At 57.8% G+C, this 27,806-nt stretch overlaps 6 protein-coding genes across 10 annotated transcripts; 2 read left to right on the plus strand and 4 right to left on the minus strand.

Moving 5' to 3' along the window:
- Positions 1 to 82: 82 nt before the first annotated feature.
- Positions 83 to 8,828, minus strand: HGS (hepatocyte growth factor-regulated tyrosine kinase substrate). 2 transcript variants are annotated; one of them, XM_065735284.1, is made up of 21 exons: positions 8,747 to 8,828; positions 8,390 to 8,474; positions 7,943 to 8,018; positions 7,431 to 7,523; positions 5,423 to 5,546; positions 5,192 to 5,244; positions 4,603 to 4,671; positions 4,299 to 4,423; positions 3,982 to 4,060; positions 3,794 to 3,892; positions 3,334 to 3,429; positions 2,937 to 2,975; positions 2,709 to 2,852; positions 2,353 to 2,563; positions 2,037 to 2,209; positions 1,744 to 1,884; positions 1,487 to 1,664; positions 1,274 to 1,407; positions 868 to 984; positions 586 to 681; positions 83 to 513 (listed from the first exon to the last, which is right to left on the minus strand). In XM_065735284.1, the coding sequence occupies exons 1-21, from the start codon at positions 8,781 to 8,783 to the stop codon at positions 406 to 408; spliced, it is 2,277 nt and encodes a 758-aa protein (XP_065591356.1). In that variant the 5' UTR covers positions 8,784 to 8,828; the 3' UTR covers positions 83 to 405. The 2 variants fall into 2 exon arrangements, with proteins under 2 accessions (XP_065591356.1, XP_065591355.1); XM_065735283.1 differs by having other exon boundaries at positions 2,353 to 2,566.
- A 63-nt stretch (positions 8,829 to 8,891) lies between these two features.
- ARL16 (ADP ribosylation factor like GTPase 16) lies at positions 8,892 to 11,141 on the plus strand. 2 transcript variants are annotated; one of them, XM_065735287.1, is made up of 5 exons: positions 8,892 to 9,242; positions 9,332 to 9,447; positions 9,560 to 10,091; positions 10,784 to 10,872; positions 10,960 to 11,141. In XM_065735287.1, exons 1-3 carry the CDS (start codon positions 8,892 to 8,894, stop codon positions 9,729 to 9,731), a joined length of 639 nt encoding a protein of 212 aa, XP_065591359.1. In that variant the 3' UTR covers positions 9,732 to 10,091; positions 10,784 to 10,872; positions 10,960 to 11,141. The 2 variants fall into 2 exon arrangements, with proteins under 2 accessions (XP_065591359.1, XP_065591358.1); XM_065735286.1 differs by having other exon boundaries at positions 10,784 to 11,141.
- LOC136047920 (uncharacterized) lies at positions 10,268 to 12,792 on the minus strand. The gene is made up of 6 exons (XM_065735285.1): positions 12,731 to 12,792; positions 12,479 to 12,612; positions 12,230 to 12,264; positions 11,977 to 12,109; positions 11,487 to 11,657; positions 10,268 to 11,178 (listed from the first exon to the last, which is right to left on the minus strand). Exons 2-6 carry the CDS (start codon positions 12,506 to 12,508, stop codon positions 10,489 to 10,491), a joined length of 1,059 nt encoding a protein of 352 aa, XP_065591357.1. The 5' UTR covers positions 12,509 to 12,612; positions 12,731 to 12,792; the 3' UTR covers positions 10,268 to 10,488.
- Positions 12,793 to 16,000: 3,208 nt separating this feature from the next.
- On the minus strand, positions 16,001 to 22,256 carry TMC6 (transmembrane channel like 6). Of its 3 annotated transcripts, none has more exons than XM_065735290.1 (21): positions 22,023 to 22,256; positions 21,502 to 21,592; positions 21,272 to 21,390; positions 21,058 to 21,186; positions 20,777 to 20,935; positions 20,589 to 20,694; positions 20,420 to 20,516; positions 20,078 to 20,332; positions 19,649 to 19,839; positions 19,434 to 19,578; positions 19,118 to 19,273; positions 18,785 to 18,960; positions 18,605 to 18,686; positions 18,195 to 18,292; positions 17,950 to 18,045; positions 17,543 to 17,618; positions 17,227 to 17,360; positions 16,706 to 16,873; positions 16,529 to 16,607; positions 16,356 to 16,433; positions 16,001 to 16,162 (listed from the first exon to the last, which is right to left on the minus strand). In XM_065735290.1, exons 2-20 carry the CDS (start codon positions 21,555 to 21,557, stop codon positions 16,362 to 16,364), a joined length of 2,394 nt encoding a protein of 797 aa, XP_065591362.1. In that variant the 5' UTR covers positions 21,558 to 21,592; positions 22,023 to 22,256; the 3' UTR covers positions 16,001 to 16,162; positions 16,356 to 16,361. The 3 variants fall into 3 exon arrangements, with proteins under 3 accessions (XP_065591362.1, XP_065591361.1, XP_065591363.1); XM_065735289.1 differs by having other exon boundaries at positions 16,697 to 16,873; positions 22,023 to 22,253; XM_065735291.1 differs by lacking the exons at positions 17,227 to 17,360; positions 17,543 to 17,618 and having other exon boundaries at positions 16,697 to 16,873; positions 22,023 to 22,254.
- Positions 22,257 to 22,432: 176 nt separating this feature from the next.
- Positions 22,433 to 24,629, plus strand: SYNGR2 (synaptogyrin 2). The gene is made up of 4 exons (XM_065735292.1): positions 22,433 to 22,592; positions 22,850 to 23,087; positions 23,279 to 23,418; positions 23,490 to 24,629. Exons 1-4 carry the CDS (start codon positions 22,491 to 22,493, stop codon positions 23,685 to 23,687), a joined length of 678 nt encoding a protein of 225 aa, XP_065591364.1. The 5' UTR covers positions 22,433 to 22,490; the 3' UTR covers positions 23,688 to 24,629.
- Positions 24,630 to 24,887: 258 nt separating this feature from the next.
- TK1 (thymidine kinase 1) lies at positions 24,888 to 27,783 on the minus strand. The gene is given in 7 exon segments (XM_065735293.1): positions 24,888 to 26,315; positions 26,437 to 26,556; positions 26,641 to 26,730; positions 26,836 to 26,929; positions 27,011 to 27,124; positions 27,198 to 27,229; positions 27,460 to 27,783. Coding segments are annotated over 7 exon segments (933 nt in total). The 3' UTR covers positions 24,888 to 26,156.
- Positions 27,784 to 27,806: the final 23 nt, after the last annotated feature.

The raw sequence follows: 27,806 nt of genomic DNA on the forward strand, positions 1-27,806 counted from the left end.
CCGCACACTTTATTGACACCATTGTGGCTCGGGCTCCTCCGGCGCGAACCGAGCGCGGGAAGAGGGGGGAGGGGGCGGGGGCGGGAAGGAAGGGTGGGGGGAGCAGAGCAGGGCGGGCACGGACGTGCTCGTGGTTCCCTCCTGCCCCCAACCGGGCCCTGCAGGCCGGGCTGCAGTGCGCGGGGCAGGGCAAGGAGGGGGATAAGGAAGCAGGCAGGGGGAGCCGAGGTGGAGGGGCTGCGCCCCTGGGAGCAGGACCCCAGCACCAGTGCTGGAAGCCCGTGGTCCTTTGGCCCCTCGGTCAGGGACACACACAGGGAGGAGCGGAGGGGCAGACAGGTGAAGAACAGAAGTGATTCTGGAGTAGTGTTAACGTTGAATTCTCCGCACTCCCCTGTGCAGCACTCAGTCAAATGAGATGAGCTGGGCCTCTCCGCTGCCCTGCGTCTGCTGCACGGGGCCGGGCGTGGGCTGGGGCTGCTGCTGCTGGGGGGGCCCTCCAGCCGGGGCCATCTGTAGGGAGGAGGCAGTGCCATGAGGCAGTGGCTGTGCCTGGACCCCTACCAACCTGCAGGCAGCACTCACCTGCTGGTACAGGGGCTGCTGCCCTGGTAGGTAGGACTGCTGTGCAGGCAGGCTGCTCAGTGCTGCTTCTTGGCCCGGTAGTGCCGACATGAGGCCCTAGCAGGAGCAAGGGAAAGGGGGTCAGACTGGCTTGTGGACTCAATAGCACTCAGCACTGTGGAGGAGAAAGCAAGCCCTGTGCAGGGGCAAGCCTGCTGACTCCTCAGCTCCAGGCCTGTTCCTTCCTGGCTGCAGCAGCATAGGCTCAGGAAGGCTGGAGCTCCCTGCACCCCAGGTGCTTACCTGCATGCTGTAGGGCTGGTACCCCATGGACACCGACTGGGTTCCCATGTAGCCCACAGCCCCTGACTGAGGGGCCTGCGAGATGGCAGGGATGCTCTGTGACTGTGATGCTGCATTCTGTGGAGGAGATGCTGCCAGTGAGAGGTTGTGCAAGCAGCTGGGACCCACCTCAAACCTATGTCACAAGAACTCTAGGACCAGTAGGTTGGGCATGACTTCTCTGCACAAAAGGGAGCCCAGAGCTGGGTCCCTACTCACACCCACAAGGAAAGCAGCACAGCAGCTCCAGATCTGAAACCAACCATCTCCTCCTCCCCTTGGCTCAAGAACCATCACTGGGACTGAAGTACAGGCACCAGCCCCACACAACACCCACCCCAGCCCTGCCCCAGCTGCCTTCACTTGCCTGGTAGCCCTGTGTTGCAGCAGGCTGATAGGACGAGTATGCTGGGGTTGTAGTGGGCACTGCCTGCCCCTGCTGAGCCGCCTGCCCACTGCCTGCCCCTGCCTGGTACATGTAGGCATTCACCACGTTGGGATCTGAAGCGAAGAGGGCAGAGATGGAAGCAACTGCCTTGTGTTCAGCCTCTGCCCACACCAGATCAGCATGTTAACATACCTGTCCCAGTGACAGGCATTGCTGTATATGGTCCTGTGCCTCCCTGTGCTGCCTGGTTCATGTATACACTGTGCATGGGAGAGCCCTCCACAGAGCCAGCAGGGCTGAAGGTGCCAGGGAAGCTAGTGGGCCCAGAGGGCTGGTAGATCACCCCACTGGCTGCTGGCATGGCCTGGAGCTAGAGGGAAAAAGAAAAGCAAGCTTTAGGCCACGGCCCCCAGGAGCTGTCAGTAGGGTCTCTTGCCCAGCAGTCAGACCTGGGCATAAGGCAGTGAGAAAGCTGGCATCTGAGCTCTCATCTGGATGGTCTGCTTCTGCTGCTCCAGGCGCATCTGCCTCTCCTTCTCCTGCTCCTGCAGTCGCTGGATGGCCAACTGACGCTGCATCTCCAGGTACTCCTGTAGGAACAGTGCCAGTGCTGTGATGGCTGGAAGCTAGGACACAGCAGCACTCCCTCCTGCCAGGACAGCTGTCCTTGCCAACTCTGGCTGGCACACAGTGTATACAGGCATGCAGGTAGGCCTACTCTAGAAATGCCTCCCTGCCTCACCTGCTTTTTCTGTCTCATTATCTCCAGCTTCTGGGCCAGCTGGATCTGGCGCTGCCGCTCTGCTTCCTCTGCTGCACGCCGCACCTTCTCCCGGTGCTCCTCCCGCAGTGCATTCAGAGCCCCACGCGCGTCCCGGATCTGAGCCAGTTTGTCCTGCAGGCTTTCATAGTACACTGGGGAAGGAAAGAGAGCCTCAGGGATCCGCTCAGTGCAGAACACTCAGACCATCCCTGCACACTGCTCTGGCTTCTCTCCAGAAAAAGTGTCACAGAAATGGCACTGAGGCCCAGCCCGGAGTAGGACAGCTCCCACATACTTCTGCGCTCATCCAACTGGTTGAGCAGCTCCAGCAGCTGGGGGTGCATGTTGTTAATGGACTGGAAGAGGGACAGTACAGCAGAGTCGTTGGTGATGCTGCGGCCTCGCATGTGGTTACTCTTCATGCGGTTGACAAACGTGGTGACCGCGTTTTGCAGAGCCTTCAGGAACTGCTCGTGGTTCTCCTCCGACTCACCATTCTGGTACTGCTGCTGGAAGGATAGGGCAACCAGTCAGCCACAGCTGACCCACACCAAAAACTAGCAGCAACTCTGCAGAGCTGAGCTACATGGGGGAGTCAGGCACTTCTCACACCTCACGAGCTGCTGGGCACGGGCTCAGGCCCCCTCTTACCTCAACAACACTGAGTGGGGCGGGGTGGGCTTCCCCAGGCTGAGCAACTGGCTCTGTGAGAGACAGGGGTGCTGATGGGGTGGGGCTCTTGCGAACTTCCTCTTGTTTCTTCTCCCAGTAGTTACGGTTCAGGTATCGAGCCAGCTGCCAGAAAGAGAGGGAAGATGAGCATCACAGCCCTGCTGGGAGCAGCCCTGCACCACGGACTCATCAGTCCTGCATCCTTACCTCAGGGTCAATGTCCTCAGCCAGGGGAGCAGAGGAATTCTGGAAAGAGGTGATCAGAAAATCCAGTTTAGAGAAACCAGAAAGCTGCAGCTTGCACCAGCTGTCCTGCCCAGACCTGGTCATGCACAACTACCAGTGCTGAGCACCAGAATGAGGTGTACAGCCAACTTCCTTCAGCCAGATACAGACTACAGCTACTGGAAGCAGCAGCCTGAGCCACATGCCAGCAGCATCTGGTTTTCCAGCCAAAAACACCCTAGCATTGTGAAAAACCAATGGATTGAAAGGGGGAAAACTTTTCTCTTGGGGATCAAATCTGACCCAAGCAGGAAACAGCTGGGCTGTGGAATTGGTCCGTGCCCAGCTAATTCATGCTCAGAGGCTCCTGCAAACGTACCACGGGTGGAGAATAGAGTGTGCCCACTGGAGGAGCTGATGATGTGACGGGTGTGGGCTCAGCCTTCGGGTACATGGAGTAACTTGACTTCTGCCTCTGCAGAAGGGGTGGGGGAGAAAAGAAAGAAAATCAGATCAGAGACTGTCCAGATTCCTCCCATTCAACCAGAATGCACAGTGGGTAGGCGAATCCTCTCATGGTGTCTAGGCACAGTCAGCAGACACAGCCTCATGTTCTGTACAGGCCCCAGAACTTGCATCTGGGACACAGCTTGCCTCCAACTTTCAGTTGTACAACACAACACATATCTGACTCCCTTTTCACCCTAATCTCATTCCACACGCCCCCATACCTCACACCAGAATGTGCCTAGGAATATATTACTGCACAACTAAGAGATACCCAGCACATCTGGGTTGTATGGCAAAAAACACTCTCAGATGCCAAGCAGTGTACAAACCATCCTCTCCTTCTCCTCGGCCTCTGACTGAGACAAGGCAATGGCTAGCTGGAGCTCTTCTTCTTCTTGCAGAGCTGTCTCATCACGTTTAGGGGGCAGCTGCAAGTAAAAGGATGAGGAAGTGGCCACTAAGGAGATCAAGAAGCAGGCCAGGATCATTAGGTCACCTAGTGAGGGGAGCCACTCACCTGGGACTGCTGAGAGAGGGGGCTGGTCAGGTACTCAGGGGGCAGTTCAGAGGCAGCAGCAGCTTTACCCTCAGCTTTCCTGTAGCCAGAAAGAGGTGACAGTGCAGACTGAGTGCTCCTTCCTCAGCACTGGAGCTCCAGTTCTGCACAGCATTACAGTAGTAAAGCCCATTCCCAGAAGGAACAAAACCCACACAGCCTACACAGCTTGGGAAACCCCTTGCACCAGTCTTTGGAGAAATGGCTTCATGCCAAGCCTCTCCCCTCATAGCACCAACTGCTGAAAGCAAAGAAACAATGCCACAAAGATTACTGACTTGTTGAGATGCTCATAACAGGGCTCACACACTCTCACTTCCTTCTCAATCCCAAACTTGGGGATGGTGGAATACTTGGAGGAACACTTGCCACAGAAGATCTGCCCACAGGCCCTGCAGTGATGCTGGAAAAGACAGGAGACATCAGTGTGGTAGCGAGACACTTCTTCACCACTGGACAAGGTCACTCAAACAGGAACATGTTCCCACCCAGATGCACTTCCATAGAGGCTCAAGGAGTCTTGCACATTCTGGAGGGGCTGCACAATACCAGGGAACCCAGAAAGGCAAGAATAGCACCCACCTTCCGCGTCACCACACCAAACTGCACTCGACACCTGTGACACTCCTCAGCATCCACCCAGTCTGGAGCCTGTTGGGTTTGAAGAAACTTGTATGACGAAGGGATCAGTGCCTCAAAGCCTGTGGCTCCACAGAGCCTTTCAGGAGCACCTCAGACTAACTAAAGCTGTCACAAATGACGCAGGAAAAAAGCATTTGCAGCACAATAGGATAATGGTCCTTGCATATGGTCACCTCTCATGTTACTAGACTGTGACACCTTCCCAGTCAGCTATGCCCTGCTACTATGTTCAGTCTGCTGGAAATCCACTGAGCGGGTCCTTTGCACTTTGCCCCTTTGGGGTACTTAGCAAGATGAGACTAATTGACCAGGACAGTGCCAACTGTCCCCTCCCTCTTGGCCATTTTTGGCCGAACTGCTGTATCCAAAACAGCCCAGATTACGTATTGCTGGAAGCAGTATGCACCCAGCAAGGTTTCTAATCTGTGTGAAATAGAAGAAAGCAAGAACTGAAGGTTTAGTATGTCTTGGGCTACAACAGCAAGGTCTGTCCTCCAGTGCCAGCTCCATCCCTAGCAGTGAAGCTCACCCTTTCTGCAGCAAACATGGCATCGCTTTCCTTGAACTCTGGGAACACATGACCTGTGGGAGAACAGACAGTGTCACATTGTGAAGGGCTTTTCCTGCACACGGAATATCTTAAATCCCGATATCACCAACGCTCAGCAGGGACCCAAAGCCCACTCCTTCTCCTGCAAAGCTCCTCCAGGGCAGGTCTGCTTTGCAACTGTCCACCCACCTTTGCCCCCAGTGTCCTCACCTTCAACCTTCATTATCTGATAGGTGTCCTGCACCACTTTGTACTTGGGCTCATTGCGGAAGGCATGAGCCCAGGCCTGGATAAGGTTCAGAATTTTACTGCGGACACTTGTTTCCACTTGCCTCTGCATGGGAAGGGGAAGGAAAAAAAAAGAAATCTGAGAAAAAGTCCCTGAAACACAAAAAAGGGGTCAAACACTACTCATGGAGAGAAGAACTTGGAGTACTTGTGCAAGCAAACTGCAAGCAGAACAGCCTACAGTGAGGACAACATATCCTTCAGCATTTCCACTTCCTCACTTTAGCATAAACAGGATGATATTGTTCAGAATGGCACAAGTCAACTTGAAAAGGGGTGTAGTCAGAATGCTTTTGAAAAACATCTACAGAGACTCATACAGTTGTTCCCCAGGGGAAGTGTGAGCACTGGCCTGCCAAAATTCTTGTTTACCTTCTCACAAGAGCTGATCATCTTGCACTCCAAAATCTGCAAGAGTGACAGCTACCCAACTGGACAGAGCAGCACAGTCTGCTTCACCTCAGTTCTGATTGGGCACCACAGATACACAGCTAGAGACTATTGGTGCCTAGCTGTCAGCAGCTCCAGCTTAGAGACTCCTGCTCATCAGTACCCAAAGCTACCTTGGATATGATGCAATAAGGACAGCTGGGAAGCCTGCCCTTTGGAAGCAAGGGGCAGTTGTATCACAGCTCGAGACAGAGGAAACTTGGCAAGCCCATCCCTATCCCAGTCAGCCTCTAAGTGCACCCTGTCATCAGCTGACCGAGTCATCACCTGCTCACATGACCAGTTACTCCAGAAATCACCCAGGAAGCAGAGAGGCATTGTCAAGCTCCTATTTCAGCTGAGAACTCAGCCCACACAGTGTGACTTAGTGACAGTTCCTAGAGCTCCAAACTTATAGATTTGACAAAATCCTCCCTTCCACAAATGGCACAGCCCTGAGCCTCATCAGAACAAAGATAATTTTAAACAGCATTAGGCATTCACAAGCAGCAAAGTTCCCAGTGTAGGATGAAAATGGGTCTGCAACAGTTATGAAACTGCTGTGGCAGATAAGAACTGGAGAGAATCACAGAATCTCTTGATCCAATCCTGCCCAATTTCTTCAGTGCCTGGAGTGGCTGCACTACTACACCTGGCCTTCACACTGTGGCAGCATTCCAGTTTCAACAGAAGATACTGTATGAAGACTGAGTCAGCCCCCAACAGGAAAATGACAGAAGAGAGGCGCTCTGCTACGTTGCACAAGATGATGGGACTAGCACAGCTCGCTCCACAAATATCTGGGTCATCTGCTTGTCTATTTCTGGCAGAAGACAGGGACTAGAAAGAAGTAACAGCATCACAAGCTCTTGTCCATGCATTGCTGTTCTTGGGACTGGGAACTGAAGACAAGTTCTTATTAGCACTTCACTTTCGGAAGTCTCAAGTCCTCGGACATGAGGAGCTCCTGCAGGCATCACCTTATATCAAACTGACAAGTTTGATTCTGCAGAAGTCCTTGGGCCACTTCCACAGGCCAATGAAAAGGCCGTAGTAAAGAGGAAACTTCTGTCAGTTTTCACCATGCTGCTTACCTTCCTGCATGTCTTACTGTGGTCTACAGGAAGGGAATTCACATACAGTGCTCAGATCCTAGGTAAAGTTTAAGCATCCTCTCTATTTTCCTTTGCCATCTCTGGCCCAAGAGCATCTATCATGAAACACCTGTGCCTTTACAGCATAATCCTACCTCATGGTATAACCAAACATGTTCTTTACTCTTATGACATCTTCTCTCCCCAGCAGGCACTCCTCAGCTCTCTACACTCATCCCTTTGCATTAAACAGTACAGGTTGCTTTTTTTTTTTTACGATAAAGATTTCCAGTTTCCCTTTTGTTCCTTACACACAGAGAATGAAACACAGAACATGCACCTTTTCTCCTTTCATCGCTTCTCTTGCAACTTCATTCAAAAACTAAAATAAAATAAGATACGTTTACCTTCAGTATTTCCTTCAGCTCCTCCATAGTTTGTTTGTTGGCTACCTCATCATGGACTGTTTGGCCACAGTTTTTAACCACGGACTCCATGACCTGCAAGTGCAAAGGACAGTGTCAACTTGTCACTTTCTTCCTTCTCTGTGGTCTACAGTGAAAAACCAGAAGAGCTGCGTTTCAGCACCAGTTACAGGTTATGGCAGAAGGTGCACAAAGAAGGGGGCACTAATTAACAATTCAAGTTAAGGAAGCATCAGTAAAGTTGGAGAAATCTGCACCATGAGACCAGAGCATAAGCCATTTCACAGCACCATTTATACCACTATCATTTAAGAGCCCAGGGGTAAACAGACAGATCCACAAAGACAGTTTCCCAAGGTCTTGCTCCAAGGTTGAATTCAGCAATCACACATGAAGCCCCTGCACTGGAGCAGAAGGCAGGCTTGGAAGAGATGAGAAGTGCCCTGGCCCATGAACTGGGCCCCTAAATCACAGGAGGTTTGGGCTGAAGTTACCTCCAGTGCGTAGAGTGCCACGTGGGGATTCTTGTCATTGACCTTCTTCTTGATAGCATTGACTGCATATTTTGCTCTGGATAAGGAAAGAGAGCACACATGTCCAGGTAAAGAAGAATCTTTGAGGATACTCCACCTGATAAGGATAATTCAGCACTCCCCCAGTAACAGAACGTAGTGCACCCCATTTCCCACAAGGAAAACTAGGAAGAGGAATGCACACAAACAAGCTTGAGCTTCTTTACTGATTTCATGCCAGGTATAACCTGCAGCTGCTAAGATCAGGAGCAGTACTCCAGAGCACTGCTGCCTTTCAGCACTCTTCTGAAACGGCACAGCAAGTGGCATCCTGCTGCAGGCTGACAAAGCGAGACCCCCACGTCTCACCTTCCTCACGCAAACAGACCCGTGCTCACGGCTTAAATCAAAACACAAAGGGGCGCTTACTGGGTGTCTCCCTGGCGGATCATGTCGCAGATCTGCAGGATGGATTCCCAGTCCGTCTCCAGCAGGAGCTGGCTCGTGGCCTTATCTGCAAAGAACCGCGACCCCTCTGAGTAAAGCTCCCGAGGGTGCGGGCCGCGATGCCCCAGGGCAGCGCTCGGCTGAAGACAAAGCCCCGGTTTCCCCGGGGAGAACCACAACCCTGGGCCCCGCCACGCCCCCCCTCCCACCGCTGCCGCCGCCGCCGCAGGGTCGGCCCAGCCATAGCGCCTGGGCCCAGACCGCCCCGGTAGCGGGGGCTAATCTGCTCGGGGCCGTCCCTGCCGGGAGACGCATCCCACACGGGGGGACATCCCGTACCCAGCAGCCGCTCGAAGGTGCCGCCGCCGCGCCCCATGGTGACCGCCGCCGCCGGGCCGCCCCTCTCCCTGCCCGCGGTCACTTCCGGCTTCTGCTACTTCCGCCTTCCGGTGCGGGGGCGCGCTCTGCTTCCGGCGGGGCGGGGATGGCGGGTGCAGCGCGGCCCGGGCCCACGTGCCTGGTGCTGGGGGCGACGGGCGTGGGCAAGAGCCTGCTGGGGAAGCGGCTGCGCAATATCCGGGCGGGCCGGGGGTCCCGAGGTGCGGGGTTGGGCTGGGGGAGCGTCGTTCGCTGTTTCTGGCCTGTCCTTAACGCACCGGCACAGCTGTGCGCCCGGGATGGGGCCAAGGAGTTGGGCGAGCCCCCGGCCACGCTGCCCACGGTGGGCACGAACCTGACGGACCTGGCGCTGCGCGGGAGGGTGACGCTGCGGGAGCTGGGCGGCTGCATGGGCCCCATCTGGCCCAGCTACTACGGGGAGTGCAGCGCCGTGCTGGTGAGCGCCCGCCCGGCCGCGCTGCGGGGCTGCGGCATGGAGCTGCCCCCCTCGGACCCCCCCAGCGCCTCCTTCGTCCTTCTCTGCAGTTCGTGATCGATGCCGCCAACCCGACCCAGGTCTCCTCGTCCTGCATCCAGCTGCTGTCTCTTCTCTCCGCGGAGCAGCTCGCCACTGTGCCCGTCCTGATCCTCTTCAACAAGATGTAAGGAGGGCATTGGGGCGCTGCCCGAGGGGCCGATGTGCCCTGACGGTGCCGTGCTGCCGTGGGTGGGAGGTTAATGTAGTGTGCTTAATGTGTGCCCTTCCCATCGTAGCGACCTGCCCTGCTACATGTCACTGGTGGAGATGAAGTCACTCTTCCGCATGCAGGACATCGTTTCCTGCGCCACACAGCCCATCACTATTCTGGAGACCAGTGCTCGTGATGGCACCGGCCTGGCTGATGTCCTGCAGTGGCTTCAGACCACCCTCAGGGACTCTAGCTGACCTGGCCCCAGCACCTGTGCAGTGTGACATGCTGATGGCGGGCAGCAGCTCCTTGGGGTTCTGCAGTAAAATTGAAACTTTCACCCAAGCCATCCTTTACAGTAGCTGCAGCAGAGCTCCACTTCCAAGCAATTGTGCAGCACTTAGAGTGCCTTGGAGCACAGTGCCCTTCTCCCTGTAGGCTGCAACCCCCCACCAGAGGGAGTGTGAACTGCGTGGGCCCTGCTAGCTGCCTGCTTCCAGAGCAAGATGGAGTTCTGAAAATGGATGATCCCTGAGGTTGGGACTGTTGGTTCTAAAGCCACAGAAAGGTGAAAGGAGAGGGCTTCGCAATGTGCAGGCTCTGTTTCAAATCATCAGGTACATAACTGAAAATCAGACGTGTTTATTTCCACAGGTGAAAAGCAGAGTGCTGTGTGCTGGAGTTTAGCAAAGAGCAAATGGATATCCCATTACTGTGCTGCATGCAGGACCTGGAGCCAGGCTGCATCCTGATCCCAGCTGAGCAGAACCTGCTGGCATGAGCATGTAGCTGGGTTTGGAGGAAGCATAAAGGTGGAGTGAGAGGGCCCTCCTCCCTCCCGTGCTGGTACCGTCTAGGGCAGGAGTGGTTGTAGTACCTGGGGCTCCCCGCTGCTCTGACCCCACATGCTCTGCACCATCTGTAGCTCAGTGGGGTGACCATGGGAGTATGCAGAAAGACAGGGTCTTGGAGGTGTCGTGCTGAGCTGCTGGGCTGCAGCTGCCTCTCCAGCACTCACTGTGGCTGGAAGAATTCCAGAGAAAGATGAGGAAAATCCTTTTCCTGAAGCAGCCTGATAAGCTGATTTCTAAGTCTTGTTTCTATGTTGTTTAAAAACTCTTGCTCAATGGCCTGGTAGGTGTTCAGTGGGGGAGTATGTGTCGAGAGGACCCTGTACTGCAGCCCTGGCATGCCGTGCAGCAGCTTGCTCAGGCTCTCGTTCTCAGCACAGTTTCCATGCGGCCATTGGACGTTTTCCATAGTGTCATCTGGAGGTGGCTGGAAGTTGACGTGATACATTTTCTTGCAGTTCACACAGGGTGACTTTTCCTTGAAGGCTCCATTGCTGTAGCAGAAGGCCCGGCACTGCACTCCATCGGGGAAGACAATGGCCAGATTGTCCTTCCCGTGGTACACTGCAAATGCCACCGCCCTGTGCCACGTCTGTAGGCACAAGATGCTAATCATGATCTTCCTCTCCAGCAGCCCGCTGCAGGAGAGAGATGCTCCATAGAATAGAGGAGAGCCTGCTTTGTTATGGGGTTCTCTGTAGAAGCTGTAAGCAACAATCGCAGCTCTGAAGGTGAACTTGCTGGGCTTCAAGTTGGGTGTTTGTTGCTTCATTGCTGTTTGCAGAGTGCTATTAAATTCACACAAGAAAGTCTCCATTTCCTCTTGGGTTCTGCAGCCGGCTACTTCATTGCCCTGGGAAAAGACCCATATCTGAGAACAGGCCCCTCCTTGCCTCCTTCGCTCCCCAGGAGCCAGTATCTTGCAGGAAAAGGGGATGAGTGTGGTCTTGAAAGATAAACTTATAAATAGTCCTCTATTTCCCTGAGTTCATTAACACCAGCTGGTTTTGAAGTCACATGGTGACTTGAAAAGTGCAAGAGAGAAGTCTTGCTGCCTGTTGGGCTGCACTGCTGGGATGTGCCCGCTGTGTGCTGGGGTTGTCATAACACCTGCCCTGCCCTAGCCCTGGGATTGATACCATACAGGTGTAGAGTACTCACGAACTGCAGCAGGATGGAGTATGGTGTCAGGCTGGGCAGGTGGGTGCTGTACTGCTGGAATGACTGGGGGTACATGTCTTGTAGCCTCTGGGACGATCTGGGCTCTAGGAAGTCATTGGGTGTCATCTGCCTCTTATGCAGCTTTCCAAAGAAGAACACTGTGTGCAGCACCTGTTGGCGAGCAGAGACTCAAGTGCTGAGCCATCCCTGGATGTGCAGTAGAGCCCCTGTGCTGGCTTCTGCCACAGCTGCTCGCTCCCCAGATCTGCTCCCTGCTGCCTTGCATGGCCCTGCATCCTGTGCTCCATGCAGTTTCTCCACACTGTGTTGTGGCACTCTGCACAAGTGGGGAGAAGAGGGAGCCCACAGTCCCGGGCTTCCACTCCATTCCCTGCAGACCCTCAGCCCCATAGTTCACCCCACCCTGGATGGGACGTGCAGCAGTGCAGAGGCCACAGAAAGGTCATCAGATTGGTGGGGAAGTGCTGACCTTTTCCATATATTGCTTTTTGATGTCTTCAGTTGGCTGCCATTTAATCAGCAAACGCAAGAACTGCTGGATGAAGAGATTTCCACTAATCTGCAACTGGTATTTATTCTTCTCTTCTTTCCATGCCAAAAGCCTGAGGGAGCAGAAAGGAGCATGTGGTGGCTGTGCTGGAGCTACCCTGAGCTACAGGGCAAGCAGTCATCTCTCCACAAAGCCTTGAAGTGGGCACAGAAGGGAGGAGGCCACACCTTACCTTGAAGGGTTCTGAAACACAGCATGGCCAGGACCCTGTGGGAGGGAGAGGGGGCTCAGAGGTGCAGTGCAGCACAGACCCCAGCCCTGCTGCACACTAGTTGGCACTGCATGGGCTTGGGATGACCCTCAGCATCTCTAGATGGCACTACTACTCCCTGCCGGCTGAGATGCTAGAGTGGCCAGCAGCATTCCCCAGGTGAGAAGATCTGTTCCTGTCTCTTGAAGAGAAGGGACAGGCTTCACCCACCTGATTTTGTTCCTTTGGGTGCCAGTCCATGGGGCTGTAGGAAAGCAGCGAGGTCACAGCAGTCAGAGCAGCAGCAAGGTGGGGATCACCAAGGTTGAATGCCCTCAGTGCCACACACAGCTCGGAGCAGCCACCTTTGGGATGGGATCACTTGCTGTGCATATCTGCCATTCCCACCCCATTCTGTTGTCCTCCTCCCAGTGCACAGACAAACCCCTTGACAGAGATAGAGATACAAGCAGCAGCACTTACTTGGCAGAAGCAAAGGGACCTCAGAGTCTGCGCTGCCCTCAACTCTCCAGCTGCTGAACCCAACTTGAGGACACCGTTGTCATCAAAACCGCACAGTCCTGCACCACTGCTGCTACTGCTCTGCTGCCCTTCTGCACTGTGAGCACTCCTCAAGACCAGCACCAACTGGAGGAATGGCACTGGGAGATAATGGCGTTGGCTTCAGCTTGGTGCTTCTTGACCCGTTGCTGGTATAGCAGCTCTAATAACGTACCTCCCACCAGAGCGTGATGGGAGAGACATGGAAGGGAGTGGCTCATTCCTCCACTTTCGTTTCTCTATAGTCGAAACTCAAACTTGACACGTATGTCCTTCTGGGGACAGGCAGGGTGTGCCCACTGCACGGCCATAGTCCAAGGGCTCCGTGGAGCTGCTTGGAGGCTGCACTGCTACCTGGTGGGAAGCAGGGGTCACAGCCAGGACAGCTGATCCTTACTGACCAAAGGGATATTCCATGCCATGTGGCACCTCGCTCCATACTGTAAGGCAGAAAGGCCAGCAGGGGAAGGGAGGTGTTTCTCCCCTCTGCTCTGCCATAGGGAGACCACATCTGGAGCATGGGGAAACATCCAAACCCCCCTGGATGCGTTCCTACACAGCCTGCTCTGGGGAACCTGCTTTAAGGGGATTCAACCTACTGAGGTTTGCTTCACCTGGAACTTGGCTTTATGTCAACTCTATTTTTCACACTTCTATCCTTCCAATTCTGTCCTATGTGGGAAGAATCTGTGTGCAACTGTGCCCACCCAGCAAGCAGTGCTCAGGGGGCTTTACACGAGGGAGTGCCCACGGCTGGCAGCTGGAGCATGCTGGCCCTGGCTCCCTGACTGCCACCTCTGAGGCAAGGACAGGTTCAGCTTCACTATTTCTAACACACTGTCAGCCTGAAGTAATTCTTGAAGCTCTTCTTGGTCCTGTTAACCACTTAGTGCGTGGGGAAGTTGGAGATGCCCCTCATGGTAGGGTTGAAAGCTGGCTGGCACCACAGCAGACAAAATGTTTGTCACACTCAACACAGGTAAAAAAGAATGAGTCGAGATCCTGTATATTTAAAATCTTTAATCTGTTTCATTAAAGCAAGGTGGTGTTTGTGAAAAAAAAAGCTCACTTCAGAACACAGATTTAAACAGTGATTAGCCTTAAAATAAGTGCAATTTTAAGAGCAAATCCACTAAGATTTAATCTGGAGGTGGCTCAGGAGAGACTTCATCAGACCTTCAACTCTCTGAAAGGAGGTTGTGGTGAGGCAGGGATCGTCCTCTGCTCGTGAGAGCTGAGAGGTGAAGAAGAATTTCTCAGAAAGAGTGAAGTGTTAGCACAGCCTGCCCAGGGACTCCTGGAGTCACTAGCTCTGGAAGCATTTAAGCATAGTGCAGGTGAAGTACTTAGTGACGCAGTTCAACAGCTCATTTCCACCCCAGCCACTCCCTTATCACACACACAAATTCAAGCAACAACAGGTTTGCTTTCCAGTAAGTCCAAGAGATGGTGGAACTCCTCTTTTCCACTCTCAAGGAAGTGCTCAGCACTCTTCCTCAGCTGCTGGATTTCTGGGTCTTTGTCTCGTTCCTCTTCATCCTGGTGGGAGAGAAACCAAGGAAGGAGCAGTGCAGAACTGGCACTGGTGGGATCAGGCCATATCTTTCCTCGGCTTTAACCCACACCCTCCAGCTCACCAATGGGTGTATGTTCTCCCCGCAATGGTAGACTTCTTGCCCCAGGCGTTGCAGCCCAATATTTCTGAACTCAAACACACTCTCGGCAACCTTATGCAGCGTCTCCTCCTCGTAGGCGTACACCTCCCCGCTCTCAGCGACGAGGATGACGAGCTGCTGCCCCGTGGCCAGGCAGGGCACGTCATCCACCGTGCCCACCACCTCCATCCTGGTGGGCCGCGGCAGGTAGAGCACCTCGCAGCACTCCCGCAGCTCCTCCTGCCCCTCGTGGAAGGAGCCCTCCAAGCCCCCGACCCGCAGGCAGAACTGGGGCTGCTTTACGAAGGTCAGCATTGTGCCACGAGCCCCCTGCACCCACTTCCGAATGTTTCTAAGGCTGAAAGCTGCGAAAAAACGGGAAGCTGAGCGGGGACGGGCGGCGGCTGTGCTGCAGTGTCACTGCCCGGCACGGAGCCCCGTGAGCCCGTCCGGTGCCGGGAGCGGTTCGCAGGACCCCATACTCACGTTTGGGCTTCGTAGTTCCGTTAGCATTTCCTGGGCTGCCACGGGGAGAGCACACATGAGCCGGGGACGCAACGGCTTGGGCGTTTCCCAGTCCCGGCCATGTCTGATCTGGTTTCACAGTGCTCCTCCTGGCCGGTTCCTGGCCTCCTCACAGCCCCTAGGGCTCCTGACCCCCCCCAGCTCCACACTTCAGGTTCCAGTCTTGTCCCACCTTCCCCCTCCCCCCATCCTATCCACCGCTCAGCCTCCCCAGCACCTCTGATCCAGTGCTTCCGGCCTTCTTCCAGTCTTGCCCTACCCCCCCCCCCCCCCCCCCCCCCGCTCTCAGTCCCCTCTCAGACCCCCCGGTCCTGACCTCCCCCATCCTCCCACCGCCCATAACCCCCACCCCCATCTCCCCCCTGTTGCCCCCATCCCCATCCCCCCACTCCCCAATACCTGGGCCACCCGCTGAGAGGCCGCAATTCCAACGTCATGGCTCAGCCCCTTCCCCTAACCCTACCACCCCCCCCCCCCTCCCCGAGGTGGTACAGCACCGACCACTCGGTCGAAGCCTTCTCGGCCCTATGGCTACACCCAGCAAAGCAGCCCCATCCTGCGTCAGCGGGGGGGTGTGGCCGCAGCACGGTATTTGTACGCTTATCTCTCCCAGGCAGGCATCGACGCGGGGGGGGGTGGGGAGGGCGTACAAAGCACCCAGGGCTTCCTGGTCGTGGTGCAGCTCCAGACGGGAACGCTTTAATGGTTATTGCAGAGAGGTGACAGCACCGAGCAGCCTTTTTGTGCTCTGCACGGGCAGCGCTGGGGACTGATGGTTTCTTTCTGAGCCCGTCCTGCTGCACGGCCCCGCTCACTGCACACTCCGTGCTGGTTCCCTTCACGAGGCAGAAAACCTCACCGTCTCTGTTCCAACAGGCTGATGTGCAAGCAGGCCAGGTGCTGCTCTGCAGGCTGGCCAGGCAGTTTGCATGAAGGAGAGTTGTTAGTGTGCACAGCAATGTGTGCAAGCCGGTCCCACGGAGCTGTGCTGGGACACAGCAGCAGGGCTCTGCCCCTGGCCCTGCAGGGAGCACCCTTAACTCCGTGCTGCAGCACTGCCCAGCAGTCCCTGGCACTTCCAAGGGCACATTTTCTGCTCCCAGGGCAATGCTGCTTCCAGTCCCAGGTGGTGAGCTGTACTGTTCTGCCCTGCTCCTTCCTGGGGTCTGTGACACTGAAAGGAGAGTATCCCTGAGCCCCCGGGGGTCACTCACAGTGGGCAGAGTGCTGCCATACACTGTCCGTGGGGACGAGGCTCTCCCTGTCCTCGCCACCTCCCAGTTCCCTGTCCCAGTCCCACTCCAGCTGGCACTGCACTGCTCCCATCCCTGCTGACCCCCAGCACTCTCTCCCAGTCCGGGCCTCACCTGGGATCAGGTGCAGTGTGCTTTGCTCTCATAAACAGAGAGAAGCTTCTGAATGAGGAATGTTTTATCCATCCCCTCCTGTAACAGCAGAGACACTGCAGTGAGCAGCCATGCAGGACGTGCTCTTGCCAAAGCCACTGGGGCTGGGGACAGAACACACACAGCTCACACACATTGTGAATCTGCTCCTCCAGCAGGCGGATGATCCGGCGCTGGCCCCTCACCACCTGGATGATGAAGTAGATGGCAGCTCTGCAATGACAGATGTGAAGGGACAGTGCCACTGAGGCCACAGCAGCAGCAGGGAGAAAGGTGTGTGCAGGGTTCAGCCTCATACTCACAGCACCAACCCGGAGAGGAAGAACAAGAAGAAGGTGTTCTCCACCACGTACTGCTGGATCCAACTGAGCCAGGTGATGTTGGGGATGGACACCTCCAGCAGCTCCACCCAGACATTCAATGCTTTATGGATGGTTTGCAGTCCCCGGAAGGGGCCACAGGTTTCTGATGGCTTCACCCTGAGTGGGCAGAGCGAGTCAGTGGGATGCTGCTTTGGAGGTGGACTGCTGGGCACAGGGCAGTGACTGGGCACTGCCCCTGGTGTAAGGCACTGCCCTTGCTTTTGTTTACAGCACTGCAAGGGCTGGGCCCCAGCAACTGGGCTTGGGTCTCATCCCATTGCTCTGTAGCTGGGAGCATCTGGGAACAGCAGGAAGAAGGAGGCATGCTCCAAAGGCTGCAGTGCCCTCGGCAATGACTACCATTCCCCTGACCTGGACAGTGCCCACAGCTGGGAATTGCATTTCCCACATCTTGTAGCCCATGCCCTAGCCCCTTGGCAGCCAGTGGCTCTGTGCCCACAAGTACTCACGACCAGATGGTGTAAAAGACAAAGATCGCTGTGCCCAAGAAGGATGGGAAGAAGAGGAGCGTGATGAACACAGTACTCATATGAGACGCTTGCCAGGGCTTGCTAGGGGACTGGCAGTTGTGCATCAGGCTGGTCTGCAGGCAAGGAGCAGCACATTGTCACCTCCCTCAATGTGACCCCAGGGATGAGAGCAGGCAGCTGCGCTCCCCCACATCCCCATCCCATCCATCAGCTGGGAGCTGAGACCTGGGGGACCCCAGCAGCATCTCTGCTCCCCTGCACGGAGGGCACTGCACTCAGGCAGAGGCAATCACACCTTTTTGATGTAGAAGAGCAGCAGCAGCTTCAACACCTGCACTGCTGGCAGAAGTGGTGCGAAGAGAACACCCAGCCTGAGAAAGAGAGGGAGAGGCTGAGTGGCACAGGGGGGTAATCTGGGGCTCAGGAGCGCCAGGACAGCAGTGCCAGCTGCACTCAGTCTTTTGCAAAGCCAAGAGCAAGCACACAATGTCCTGTGCCAGGCTGGCAGCACAGCCTGTGCTCAGTGGCTCATCCTGCACGTCAGGGTTGGCATCAGGTCAGATGGGTGAGGTTTCACTGACCCCTGGTGGATTTACAGCCTCTGCAGCTGCCCACACCAGGACCTGCCGGGTGTCACAAGGCAGGGCAGATACCAGCGAGCACCACGAGCGCTGGCTGTGCCTGGGGTTGGAGATGTCTCACCATGTCAGGGTCTGCCCATAGATCAGCTCCAGCACATTTCGGGCAATGTCAAACTTAGGCCTCTGTGTTTTCTTCAGCTTTTTCTCCAGGATCAGCCTGGGGAGTGAGAGAAGCTCTGCTGATGGATGCTGGGCACCCGACCCTCACCCCAGGGAGGCCACAGAGTCTCTGTGTGCTAGGGCAGTCACAATAAAAGGAACAGGGAGCATGGAGCCATGCTGGTGGGCCCGACTGGGGCACATTACCTCCAGAGCAGCTCCCCAAAGCCAGTGTCCAGCAGGGTGAATATGAAGTCCATCATCACAAAGCGATACAGGTCCTGCCCCACGCATGTCTCCCAGCACTGGGGATACAAGCGTGGTAGTGTAGGGTGGACAGTGCAGCTGCTCGCCCCTATGGCTCCTCATGGGGAGTGAAGGGTAAAGGACCCCTTCCTCCCTTGTATCCCTTCTCCAATTTGGGGTGCCTCAGCTCAGCTGCCCTCCCTCCTTTCCCTACCACAGGAGCCAACAAGTGCTGCCCAGCAGAGCCCCTGCTGCCAGACCCCTGCCCACACCACTGCCCCAGCTCTGCTTTGCACTCCCCAGGCCAGGGGCAGCACAGGGCACATCCCCATCCTGCCCTGCTCAGCCCTGGACTGTCAGTTCACACCAACCTCATTGGCAGAGCAGACTGCTCTGCGGGTGAGCCACTGGTAGCAGAGCAAGCCGAGGACTGACATCTTCAGCAGGAGGTTCCTGGGGAGCAAAAGCAAGGATGGGAGCCCCTCGGCAAGGCTGAGCCCCAAGGATGGGGAGCACATCAAACTTGGGGTGCAGAAGGCTCCCCACCCTACCTGCAGATGGCCACATAGACCTCTGCTCCTGGAGAATCCTGCTTCTCCCACGCTCCCAGCAGATTGTAGAAGTGGGGCATCAGCATGTTGAGGAATGACACGATGAGCGGCAGGGCCAGCAAGATGACCTCCTGCTGCCATGCACTGCCTGCTGCAGCTCCCTGCTCCTGCTGCACCTGGTGAGCAGTGCCTGGCTCAGCATGGCTGCCTGACTCCTGGTGCCTGCCATGGGCTCAGCCCCACTGCTCCCAGCAATAAGTGCACTACTGTCAGCAAGAGGGAGGTGCAATGGGGCTGCCATCACTACTCTTTTTCCCCTGGTGCTGTGCTTACCATGTGCATGTGCTCTGAGAAGTAGTACACGGCCACTGCACAGCCCAGCACCGTGCCCAGTGATAGGAGCCAGGTGAGCAGGAGCACAGCCACGCGTCGCCACCGCTGGGGGAGGCTCAGGGGGCTGGAGCGCAACCGCTGCTCTGCCAGCAGCTCCTGGAAAACAGCACAACAGCCACAGGGGCTGAGAACATAAGCTGGGTCTGCATCTAAAGCAAGGATTTATCCTGCCCACTGGGGTGGGACCTGGAGGGACGCAGTACAGTGGTGCAGCACAGGGTTGGTGTGCACAGAGCACCGCAACCCCACTCCTCACCTTCAGCTGAGTGCAGATATTCTCACTCTGCAGCTTCACCGAGCGCTTCTGCACCACCTTGAAGTCCCAGGCACAGAAGACTTTGATGGCCAGGTCCCCCGTGGAGCTGCCCACGCGATAGCTCTTCACAAGGGAGCGGTACATGCTGCAGGAGGTGACAGGGCAGTCAGGGCAGCAGTGCTGGGCAGCCAGGCAGTGCCGGCAGTGCTGCTCACCTGTACAACAGCAGGACACAAGTGGCAAAGAAGGAGGCCCCAATGGTGCACATGTAGGCCAGTGGCATGTTGTACGGGAGTGGGACGCCTATGGGGGAGCCTGCATTGCCACTGGGGCTGGAGGCAGAGGGGTCGTTCAGGGTGATGTTGCTGTAGTAGCCGTAGTACAGCAATGAGTGAGTGAAGGAGCCCTGTGGGGAAATGCACAACGGCACGTGTGGTGACCACACTGCTGCCAGCAGCACTCTGATAGCATGGTACGGGGTCAGCATCAGCCTGTATGGCATAGTGCCCCAGGCAGGGGCAGCACTGGGGAGCACGGGGCTCCACCCCTGCAAGAGCAGGGATGGTGGCATCCCCACGGCACGAGATGCAGGGATCAGGCCGAGAGGCTCTCAAGCAGCAGGGCACTGGCGCTGTAGCACTTACTGCTCCGGTGAAGAGCTCGAGGCCAGTGAAGGGATGGAGGCCAACCACAGCAGGGGGATAAGCAGCCTGCAGGGCCACCACAAAAACCAAGAGGAGGAGGAAGGAGAAGATGTTGAACATGAGGAGCGTCTTGAGGAAGAGGAAGTAGGAGAGGACGCTGGAGCCAAAGCGGCCACTGATCTGCTTCAGAGCGTAGTGCCAGGGCTGTGCGGCGTGGACCAGTGCCAGGAGCCTGTACCAGAGCAGCCAGCAGCCCTGGGGAGGGTGGGGACACAGTGAGGGCACCCCACAGCTGTACAGCCCCCATCACCACCTGCTCCAGCCACTACACCGCACACTTACAAGCACAATGCAGTCCTGGCACCGTGCACAGGGAGACGCCGTGTCTGCAGAGTGGATGCGCAGCCCTGGGGTGCTCTTTTTCTGACTTAGCTGCCTCCTACCCAGCATAGGGGGCATTAGGGGCAGCACAGGCAGGGTGGGGAGCCCGGCCCAGGGGGCAGGCACCTACCGGAGACTGCGCTTCTCCTCCAGGCTGAGTGGCACTGCCAGCAGCATTTGGCTGCGCTGTGCAGGTGAGAGGCTCATCAGCTCCTTTGCCAGCTGGCTCCGCTTGTCTGGGGGCACAGGGGCTCAGTGGGACGTGTCCAGCAAGAGACACTGCGCCCATCCTGAGCCCTGCTCCAGGGGAACGCTCACCTGCCAGCGTGGCGTGGGCTGGGTCGTTCTCCAGGTCGTACCGACGCAGGCTGGGCCGTGCTGTGTGGCTGAGCTGCTGCAGGGATGGACGGCTGCTCCGGCGCCGCAGCCGCGCCGTGCGGTTGTAGTACTGAGAGATAATGGCCCCACGGCTGCGACCTGAGGTGGGAGTGGGGCACCAGGAGGGGAGGCTGTGGGGAGAGCTCCTGGAGGGGCTCACAGCATGGCACAGCCCAGGCAGGAGGGGCAGAGGAGTGGCACGAGGAGGGGGTGGCACTCACCGATGGTGCGGCTGGGCATGTTGGCCAGGATGCGCAGGGTGGTGGCGTAGCCAGGGTGCTGCTCATCCTGCTCGGGCTCCAGCCTGGTAGTGACCCAGGGGTCTGGGGGAACCAGGAGAGCTGGGGGCCCTGGGGAGGAGAAGCAGGATGTGGGGTAAGAGCTGAGGTGTACAGGACTGTCCCCATCCCACGCTGCTGCAGCTCTGTGCTGTACCTCTGCCTCTCTCCTGCAGCTCCATTTCTATTGCCCCTGCCACCAAGCTGCTCTGCTCCTCGATGAGCTGGCGGAAGGAGCTGTGCAGGGCTCCCTCGTTGTCCGGGCTTGGCTCCTGACTGTAAGGGCACAAAGCTGAAGCCCCTATTTGGCCGTGGGGGGTGGGCGACGGTGCTCCGGGACAGCCCCGGGTCTGGCAGTGCTGACCACAGTTCTCGGGTTGCACTCACCCATTGCTCTCAGTGGTCTCAGGGACTTGGAGAGCGAAGGCAGGTGGTTGGGACATCCTAAGGGATCACCGCGGGGTCTCCCGGACGCTGACTGTACAGCAAACAACCCCATCAGCCCCACGTCCCACCCGCCCGTGGCACGGAACCGTGGCTGAGGATCCGTGGGGGTCCGTCGGGTCCCTGCCGGTCCCAGGGGGTGCGTGGCCCGGCGCTGCGCGAGCTCGAGAGAGACAGGAAGGAAGGGAGGGAGGGAGGAGCGCGCACGGAAGGATGCGGGGCTGCTGCTCGTCGAGGCGCGGCCACCGGGGGCCGAGAGCACAGGGCCGGAGCACGGAGCTCTCTCCCCTCCCCACGGTTCCCGGCCGCCGCCACTGACGGCCCTATGGAGCTGAGCGCCGTCCCCATCCTCATCCTCATCCTCATCCCCGTCCCCTACCCGCCCCGTACGGACAAAGGCTACGGGCAGGAGGCGGCCCGGGGCCACGACCCGCCGCGCTCCCCCAGCACCCACGGCAGCGCACCCGGTTCCAGCGGCCGCCGCAGACGCGTCCGGAGCTCCACGCGACGTCCCGGGGCAGCGGGCACAGCGGCGTCTCGCGTGGGCGCCTCCCGCTGCCAGGCACGGGGCGGCAGCGAGCGGAGCGGGGCAGGGCCGCGCCGTCGGGGCAGTCACGCAAACCGCACCCGTGGGCGCGAGGCCGGGTCTCGCCGCGGCACAGGGCACGCCGGGAGGTCACGAGGAACAGGGTCCACGCGGTGCCCGCCCCACGCAGGGGCTCGGAGCCCCCCGCGAGGCGCACCGCACACAGCCCACGCCGCGGGACACACACGCACCGCCGCGCCGGCGCCGGTCCCCTCGGAGCTCCTCCCAGCTCCGGCCGGGGCGGGGCGGGCCCAGCAGGTGGCGGCGGCGGCGGCGGCAGCGCCCGGCCCGGCCCTCCCGGGGCGGTGCCGCGCAGGAGCGGCCGTAGCGCGGCGGCAGCGGAGCGATGGAGGGCGGCGGTGCGTACGGGGCGGCCAAAGCCGGCGGTGCGTTCGACCCAGTGCGCTTCGTGCGGCAGCCGCAGGTCCTGGCCCGCATCGCCAGCGCGGTGAGTGCGGCCGGGCCGGCCCTGCAGTGCCGCGTGCTGCGCCGTGCGGCCCGGCCTGCCCTTCTCTTTCCCCTCCCCCCTGCCTCCGAGCCCCGGTCCGGCTCCGCTCTCCCTTTCCCTTCCAGTCCTCCCTTCCTTCCTTCCTTCCCCCCGCGCCCGGCCGTAGTCACGAGGTGCTCGGTTGAGCCCGGGGCGGTGCAGCCCCCGACGGGGCCCCCGCTGCTCCGGGGCCGCCCCGTGACGCCGCCGCCCCGCAGGTGTTCGCGCTGATCGTGTTCGCCTGCCTGGTCGGGGAGGGCTACATCAACTCGAGCACCTCCTCGCAGCTCTTCTGCGTCTTTAACCGCAACGAGGACGCCTGTCGCTACGGCATCGGCATCGGCGTGCTCGCCTTCCTAGCCTGCATCTTCTTCTTCATGGTGGACGTCTATTTCCCGCAGATCAGCAACGCCACCGACCGCAAATACCTGGTGCTGGCCGACCTCGGCTTCTCGGGTACGGCCTGGGCCGGGCTCCCGACAATGGCCGTCCCATGACGTGGCTGCGCGGTGCCTGGCGCAGGGAGCTGCTGCTGGCACGGTGCCTGCAGGCCACGTGCTGCGAGTCCCGGGGAGCTGCAGGGCACCGGGAGCGGCAGGATGCGGCCCTCACGCCCACTTCCCACCCCCCCCTCACCCCCCCGGCAGGGCTCTGGACCTTCCTCTGGTTCGTCGGCTTCTGCTTCCTGACCAACCAGTGGGCCTGGACGCACACTGAGGACGTGCACATCGTGGCCGACTCGGCGCGTGCTGCCATCACCTTCAGCTTCTTCTCCATCTTCTCATGGGTGAGTGCTGGGGGGGCCCCGCGGGGCTCTTCAGCTTAGCGCCGGGCCCTGACGGGCTCCGCCTTCCGCAGGGCCTCCTGATTGCCTTCGCCTACAAGAGGTATAAGATGGGGGTGGAGGACTTTGCGCACAGCTACGTCGACCCCTCGCCGGAGGTCTCCACGCCGTACTCCAGTTACCCCAACATCAGCCACGACAGCTACCAGCAGCCGCCCTTCACCCAGACTGCGGATGCCTCCGAGGGCTACCAGCCACCGCCGGTGTACTGAGCCCTGGCCCGCAGGGGTGGCTGTACAAGTGCAATTTTCTCTCGTGGGGTGGGAAGGGAGGGACCTATAACTTGAACGGGGAAGGGGGCAGGAGGGTGACGGTTGCTTTGTGTGAAGACCACTGGTGTTGGGTGGGTGCTGGGGGGGAGGGCAGGGCCTGGTGCCCATGGTGGGGCCGTGTGCTCCTCGCTGTGAAGCAGTGATGGCTGCAGGACCCGCTGTGCACAGCCAGCTCCTCCTGGGGCTGGGGTTTGTGCGCAGGGGTTGCTGAGCCCCAGCCCTGCTGCCGTGGGAGCAGTGGTGAGCACCCCCTGTCCCTTCCTGGTGCTGCTGCCTTGGCCAGCTCTGCTGGCTGCAGTCCCCAGGTGCCACCTTTCACTGCTGTAGCATCTGTCCCAGCACAGCTGCATGGTGCAGTCCAGCTCCTGCCTGCCACTGGATTTGCGTGCCTTCCTCCCCTCCCTCAGCTGCTGCTGGCTGAGCTTGATGCCAAAGCCTCATCTGAATACGCACCCTTGTGCTGTGCCTTCCCCAGAGCCTGCAGGGGAGCAGCTGGCACTCACACAATGGCTTGGGATCCGTGGGAGTGGTGTGTGCTGGGCTTACTGCAGGGCAGTGGCCCCGTTCTTGTCACAGCTCCGTTGCCCCAGAGCACCTCCCTGCCAACTGCAGGCCCTGAGCCTGCCTCCCACTGAACCTGTGGGGGTCTCCCCATGCCGTGCTCACTGCTGCCCGAGCTGTGCCCTGCTCAGTCCCCGGGCCGGGTGCTGTGCTGTGCCTTTCCATGGGCCCCTGGCTTGTCTCAGGTTGTGTGCTGCTGTGCCTGCTGTGAAGCTGTTCCCAGCAGCAGTGTGAGGTATGTGAGCTGTAGCTGCTGGGGCCGATATTCAACTATGCCTTTGTCACTGTAGAGATGGAATAAACTTTTTCACCTAGCCACCACCTGAGTTTCTTCTCTGAAGGACTGGGTTCGTCCCCTTTGCTGAGTGGTGGGGGAGCTCCGGGGGGGCTGTGGAGCTGGTGCCTGTTGTGCTATCAACAAGTTCACGCCAGTGCCTATTTTTAGCAAGGCCTCCTGCTCCTCTGGGCAGCCTGAGCAACATCAGCACCGTGTGATCAGCACGCGCTGCTGCCACTTTGAGACCGGGAAAGCTGTACACCAGACTGCTCTGATAAGACACAGGCAATTTCATTGTTATTTATTAATTTAGAATACAAACACTACTACCTGTCCCCCATCCCTAAGGGGAAAGCCCAGGCCTGGCAGTGTGAACACCATAGCTGTATCTGCTTTAGTTAACGCTGAGAAGTGAGGTTTCAGATGGCAGCTGCCTCCTCCTCACCAGAGCAGTAAACAAGTGCTGGAGAGGGGACTGCATTTGGGAGTTTGACCAAAGCCCAACCAGAACAAGAGCTACTGCCCAGAGCTCAAGGAGTCTGACGAGAAAAAGCACTTTTACAAGAAGGTAAAATTCCTTGCAGAAGCTGTCATGCAAGGGGAGAGGATTCTTCAGGTGTTACAAGAGTTCTTGGAAGGCTGAGGAGGAAGCAGGACATATGACTATAGCTGAGAACCATCCACTCAAAGGAAAGACCCATTTCCAGGTAGCTGGATCTTCACAGGAATGGTAGCCCTGCTCTCTACAGTTTAAGTCCTGATCCCCAAACCTCCTATAGGTCGCTAAGCCTGTGAAGTGGCTGCACCAAACTTGAACTTGTGCAGAAAACCCTTTTTCATATCAAAGCTAAGAATGAGCCTAGGAGTCAGGCTGACAAGTCAACCCTTCCTTCTCCCCTCCTCCACTTAAAAACAAACAAATAAACCCCAACATATATTTACAAGAAATTTAACAGCAAGCTAATTGGCTATACACGACTGTTGAGACTGCTGAGGGCCAGGCTGCTGCTATGTGTCAGCTGAAGTTGTGCCACTGTTCTACTGCAGGTGAAGGCACATCTGCTCAGGCTGTACTAAAAAGGAAGTGGCTTCAGGAAGCCAAGTTACTGAATATTGTTGTAAGAGAACCAGAATTTAGCAACAGCACATGAGGGAGAAATGGCCGTTTGCAGGCAAGTGACCTGGCTACCAGTGGTGAGTCTGAACATGTGCCAGGAGCAGGAGAGCAGACCAGAAGAACGGCAAGTTGTCAGCGCCCCACAGCCTGCTTTGTTGTGGCAGCCTTCCAGTACCTGCTTGTATGGCAGCATCAGTAATAAAACCTCTTTTCCATGTTCTGGGAAAGTAACTTCCTTTTAGTCAGACTGTTTTCAGCTCCCCCTGGCATCAGGTCCAGCTGATTGCCCTCCTTCCTGGCATCTGGAGAGAGGAACAGCAGCTTGGTTTGGCAGGTAGAGCTATGGCATTTTACAGTTCTGTTAAAAGCAGGAGGAGCCAGATCTGAAGTCCACAAGCTGTAATATTTAGTTTCTTTCCTCATATCAACCCCTCCACGTGCTGCAGCACAGTAGTCAAGAAGCAAAGATCTTCCGTGAGGCTGCCATATCCAGCTGCTTCACTCCCATGGGAACATTCTCCTTGTTTTCCAACCCTAGCTGCTGAGGCCACTTCTGGAAGTAGCAAGCTCGGCACACAGAGTGGTACTTATCTGCTCCTCCAATCACTTCCACCTGTCAAGGAAATCATTAGAGTGACTCTATAGAGATCAGTTCACCTGAGAAGATCCCTTCTAGACTAGCACAGCTGGCGAGGTGAAGCTGCTGAAGTGGTTTCTGTTCCAAGGGAACTCACCTCCCTCTCTGCTCCCAGCCTCTTTGTGTAGGAGGCCTCTCGGTAGCACTCCATGCACACAGCATTCAGCTTCACCACGCTCTCAGCCAGCGGGACCAGGTTCAGGATGCTCCCAAAAGCCTGCACCAAGACAGAGGCTGTGCTGTTGGTTGAGTTTCATGAGGTCCCCAGTGCAGCTACTGTGCTAAAACTAAAGTGTTTTACCTTTCTTTGGAAAGTCCCATCAAGAGCAGCAACAATGATGGTTTTCCCAGTGTTGGCCATCGACTCACAGAACTCCACAATGTCTGGGAACTAGAGGAGGTACAGAAACAGCAGCTTCAGGAGGAAGAAGAGGCAGTGCTCTGCTCCAGATCTAGCAGTACACAACCCCAGGCCCTACTCTGGCCCCACACTTACAAACTGCCCCTCGTCAATGCCAATGACTGCAGAACCCAATGCCTCCTGGTACACATCCTTGAGGACGCAGGCGGGGCGAGCCTCCATGGTGTTCCTGGGGGGAGGGGAAGGACAGGGTGAGGCAGGCAGCCTGGCTGCAGGCCCATGGGCACAGGTCCTCCTGCCCACAGCTCACCTATCATGTGTGGAGACGCCGGCAGTGCAGTAGCGCGTGTCCTTGGCGTACTTCACCAGCAGACACCGGTACTGAGCGAGCTGGAAGCGCCGCACCCGCCGCATGAGCTCTGTGCTGTAAGAGCAGGAGTCAGCAGACCCAGTACCGCCTGCTCCAGCCCAGCCCAGCCCAGCCCGTCCCGCCTTACCTCTTCCCAGAGAACATGGGCCCGAAGATCACCTGGAGGCAGAGCCACACGGTCAGTGGTGAGGGCGTGGGGCCTCCATCGCCCCAGAGCAGCACCTCGGGTCCCACCCGTTACCGGCACGGCCTCAACACCCCTCCCGGCCCCGCGTTACAGGTTTCACGCGGCACGGCCCCAGCCGTGGGACTCAGCATCCCCTCAGAGCCGGTGCGGCTCCACCAATCCCAGCTCCTCCCGCACCCAGCGGCCCCGTCCCGGCCGGTACCTGGATCTGCCCGCGCGGGCGGTTGGGTGAGCCGGGGTGCACACCGGGCACGGTCAGACAGTTCATGTTGGCGCCGCTTCCCCCGCACGGACCGCCGGACGGACTAACGAACGGACCGCCCGCCTCACGGCTCGCGCGCCGCCGCGCTACGTCCAATCAGCGGCAGCCTCCCGCCCACGGACCTCCGGCGCCAGCCAATCCGAGCAGAGTTACCCCCGCAGCGCCGACCAATCCGAGCGCAGGCGGGAGAATTTTCATTTCTTGCCGTTCTCCCGCGGAGCGCTCCGCTTTCCCGGCGTGCACCGCGTGGCGCTCTGACGTCATCACCGCGGCCGCGGGGTCAGCGG

This window comes from Cyrtonyx montezumae, unplaced genomic scaffold, assembly GCF_038088225.1.
Source record: "Cyrtonyx montezumae isolate F1298 unplaced genomic scaffold, pur_monq_1.0 scaffold_19, whole genome shotgun sequence".
NCBI classification, from domain to species: Eukaryota; Metazoa; Chordata; class Aves; order Galliformes; family Odontophoridae; genus Cyrtonyx; species Cyrtonyx montezumae.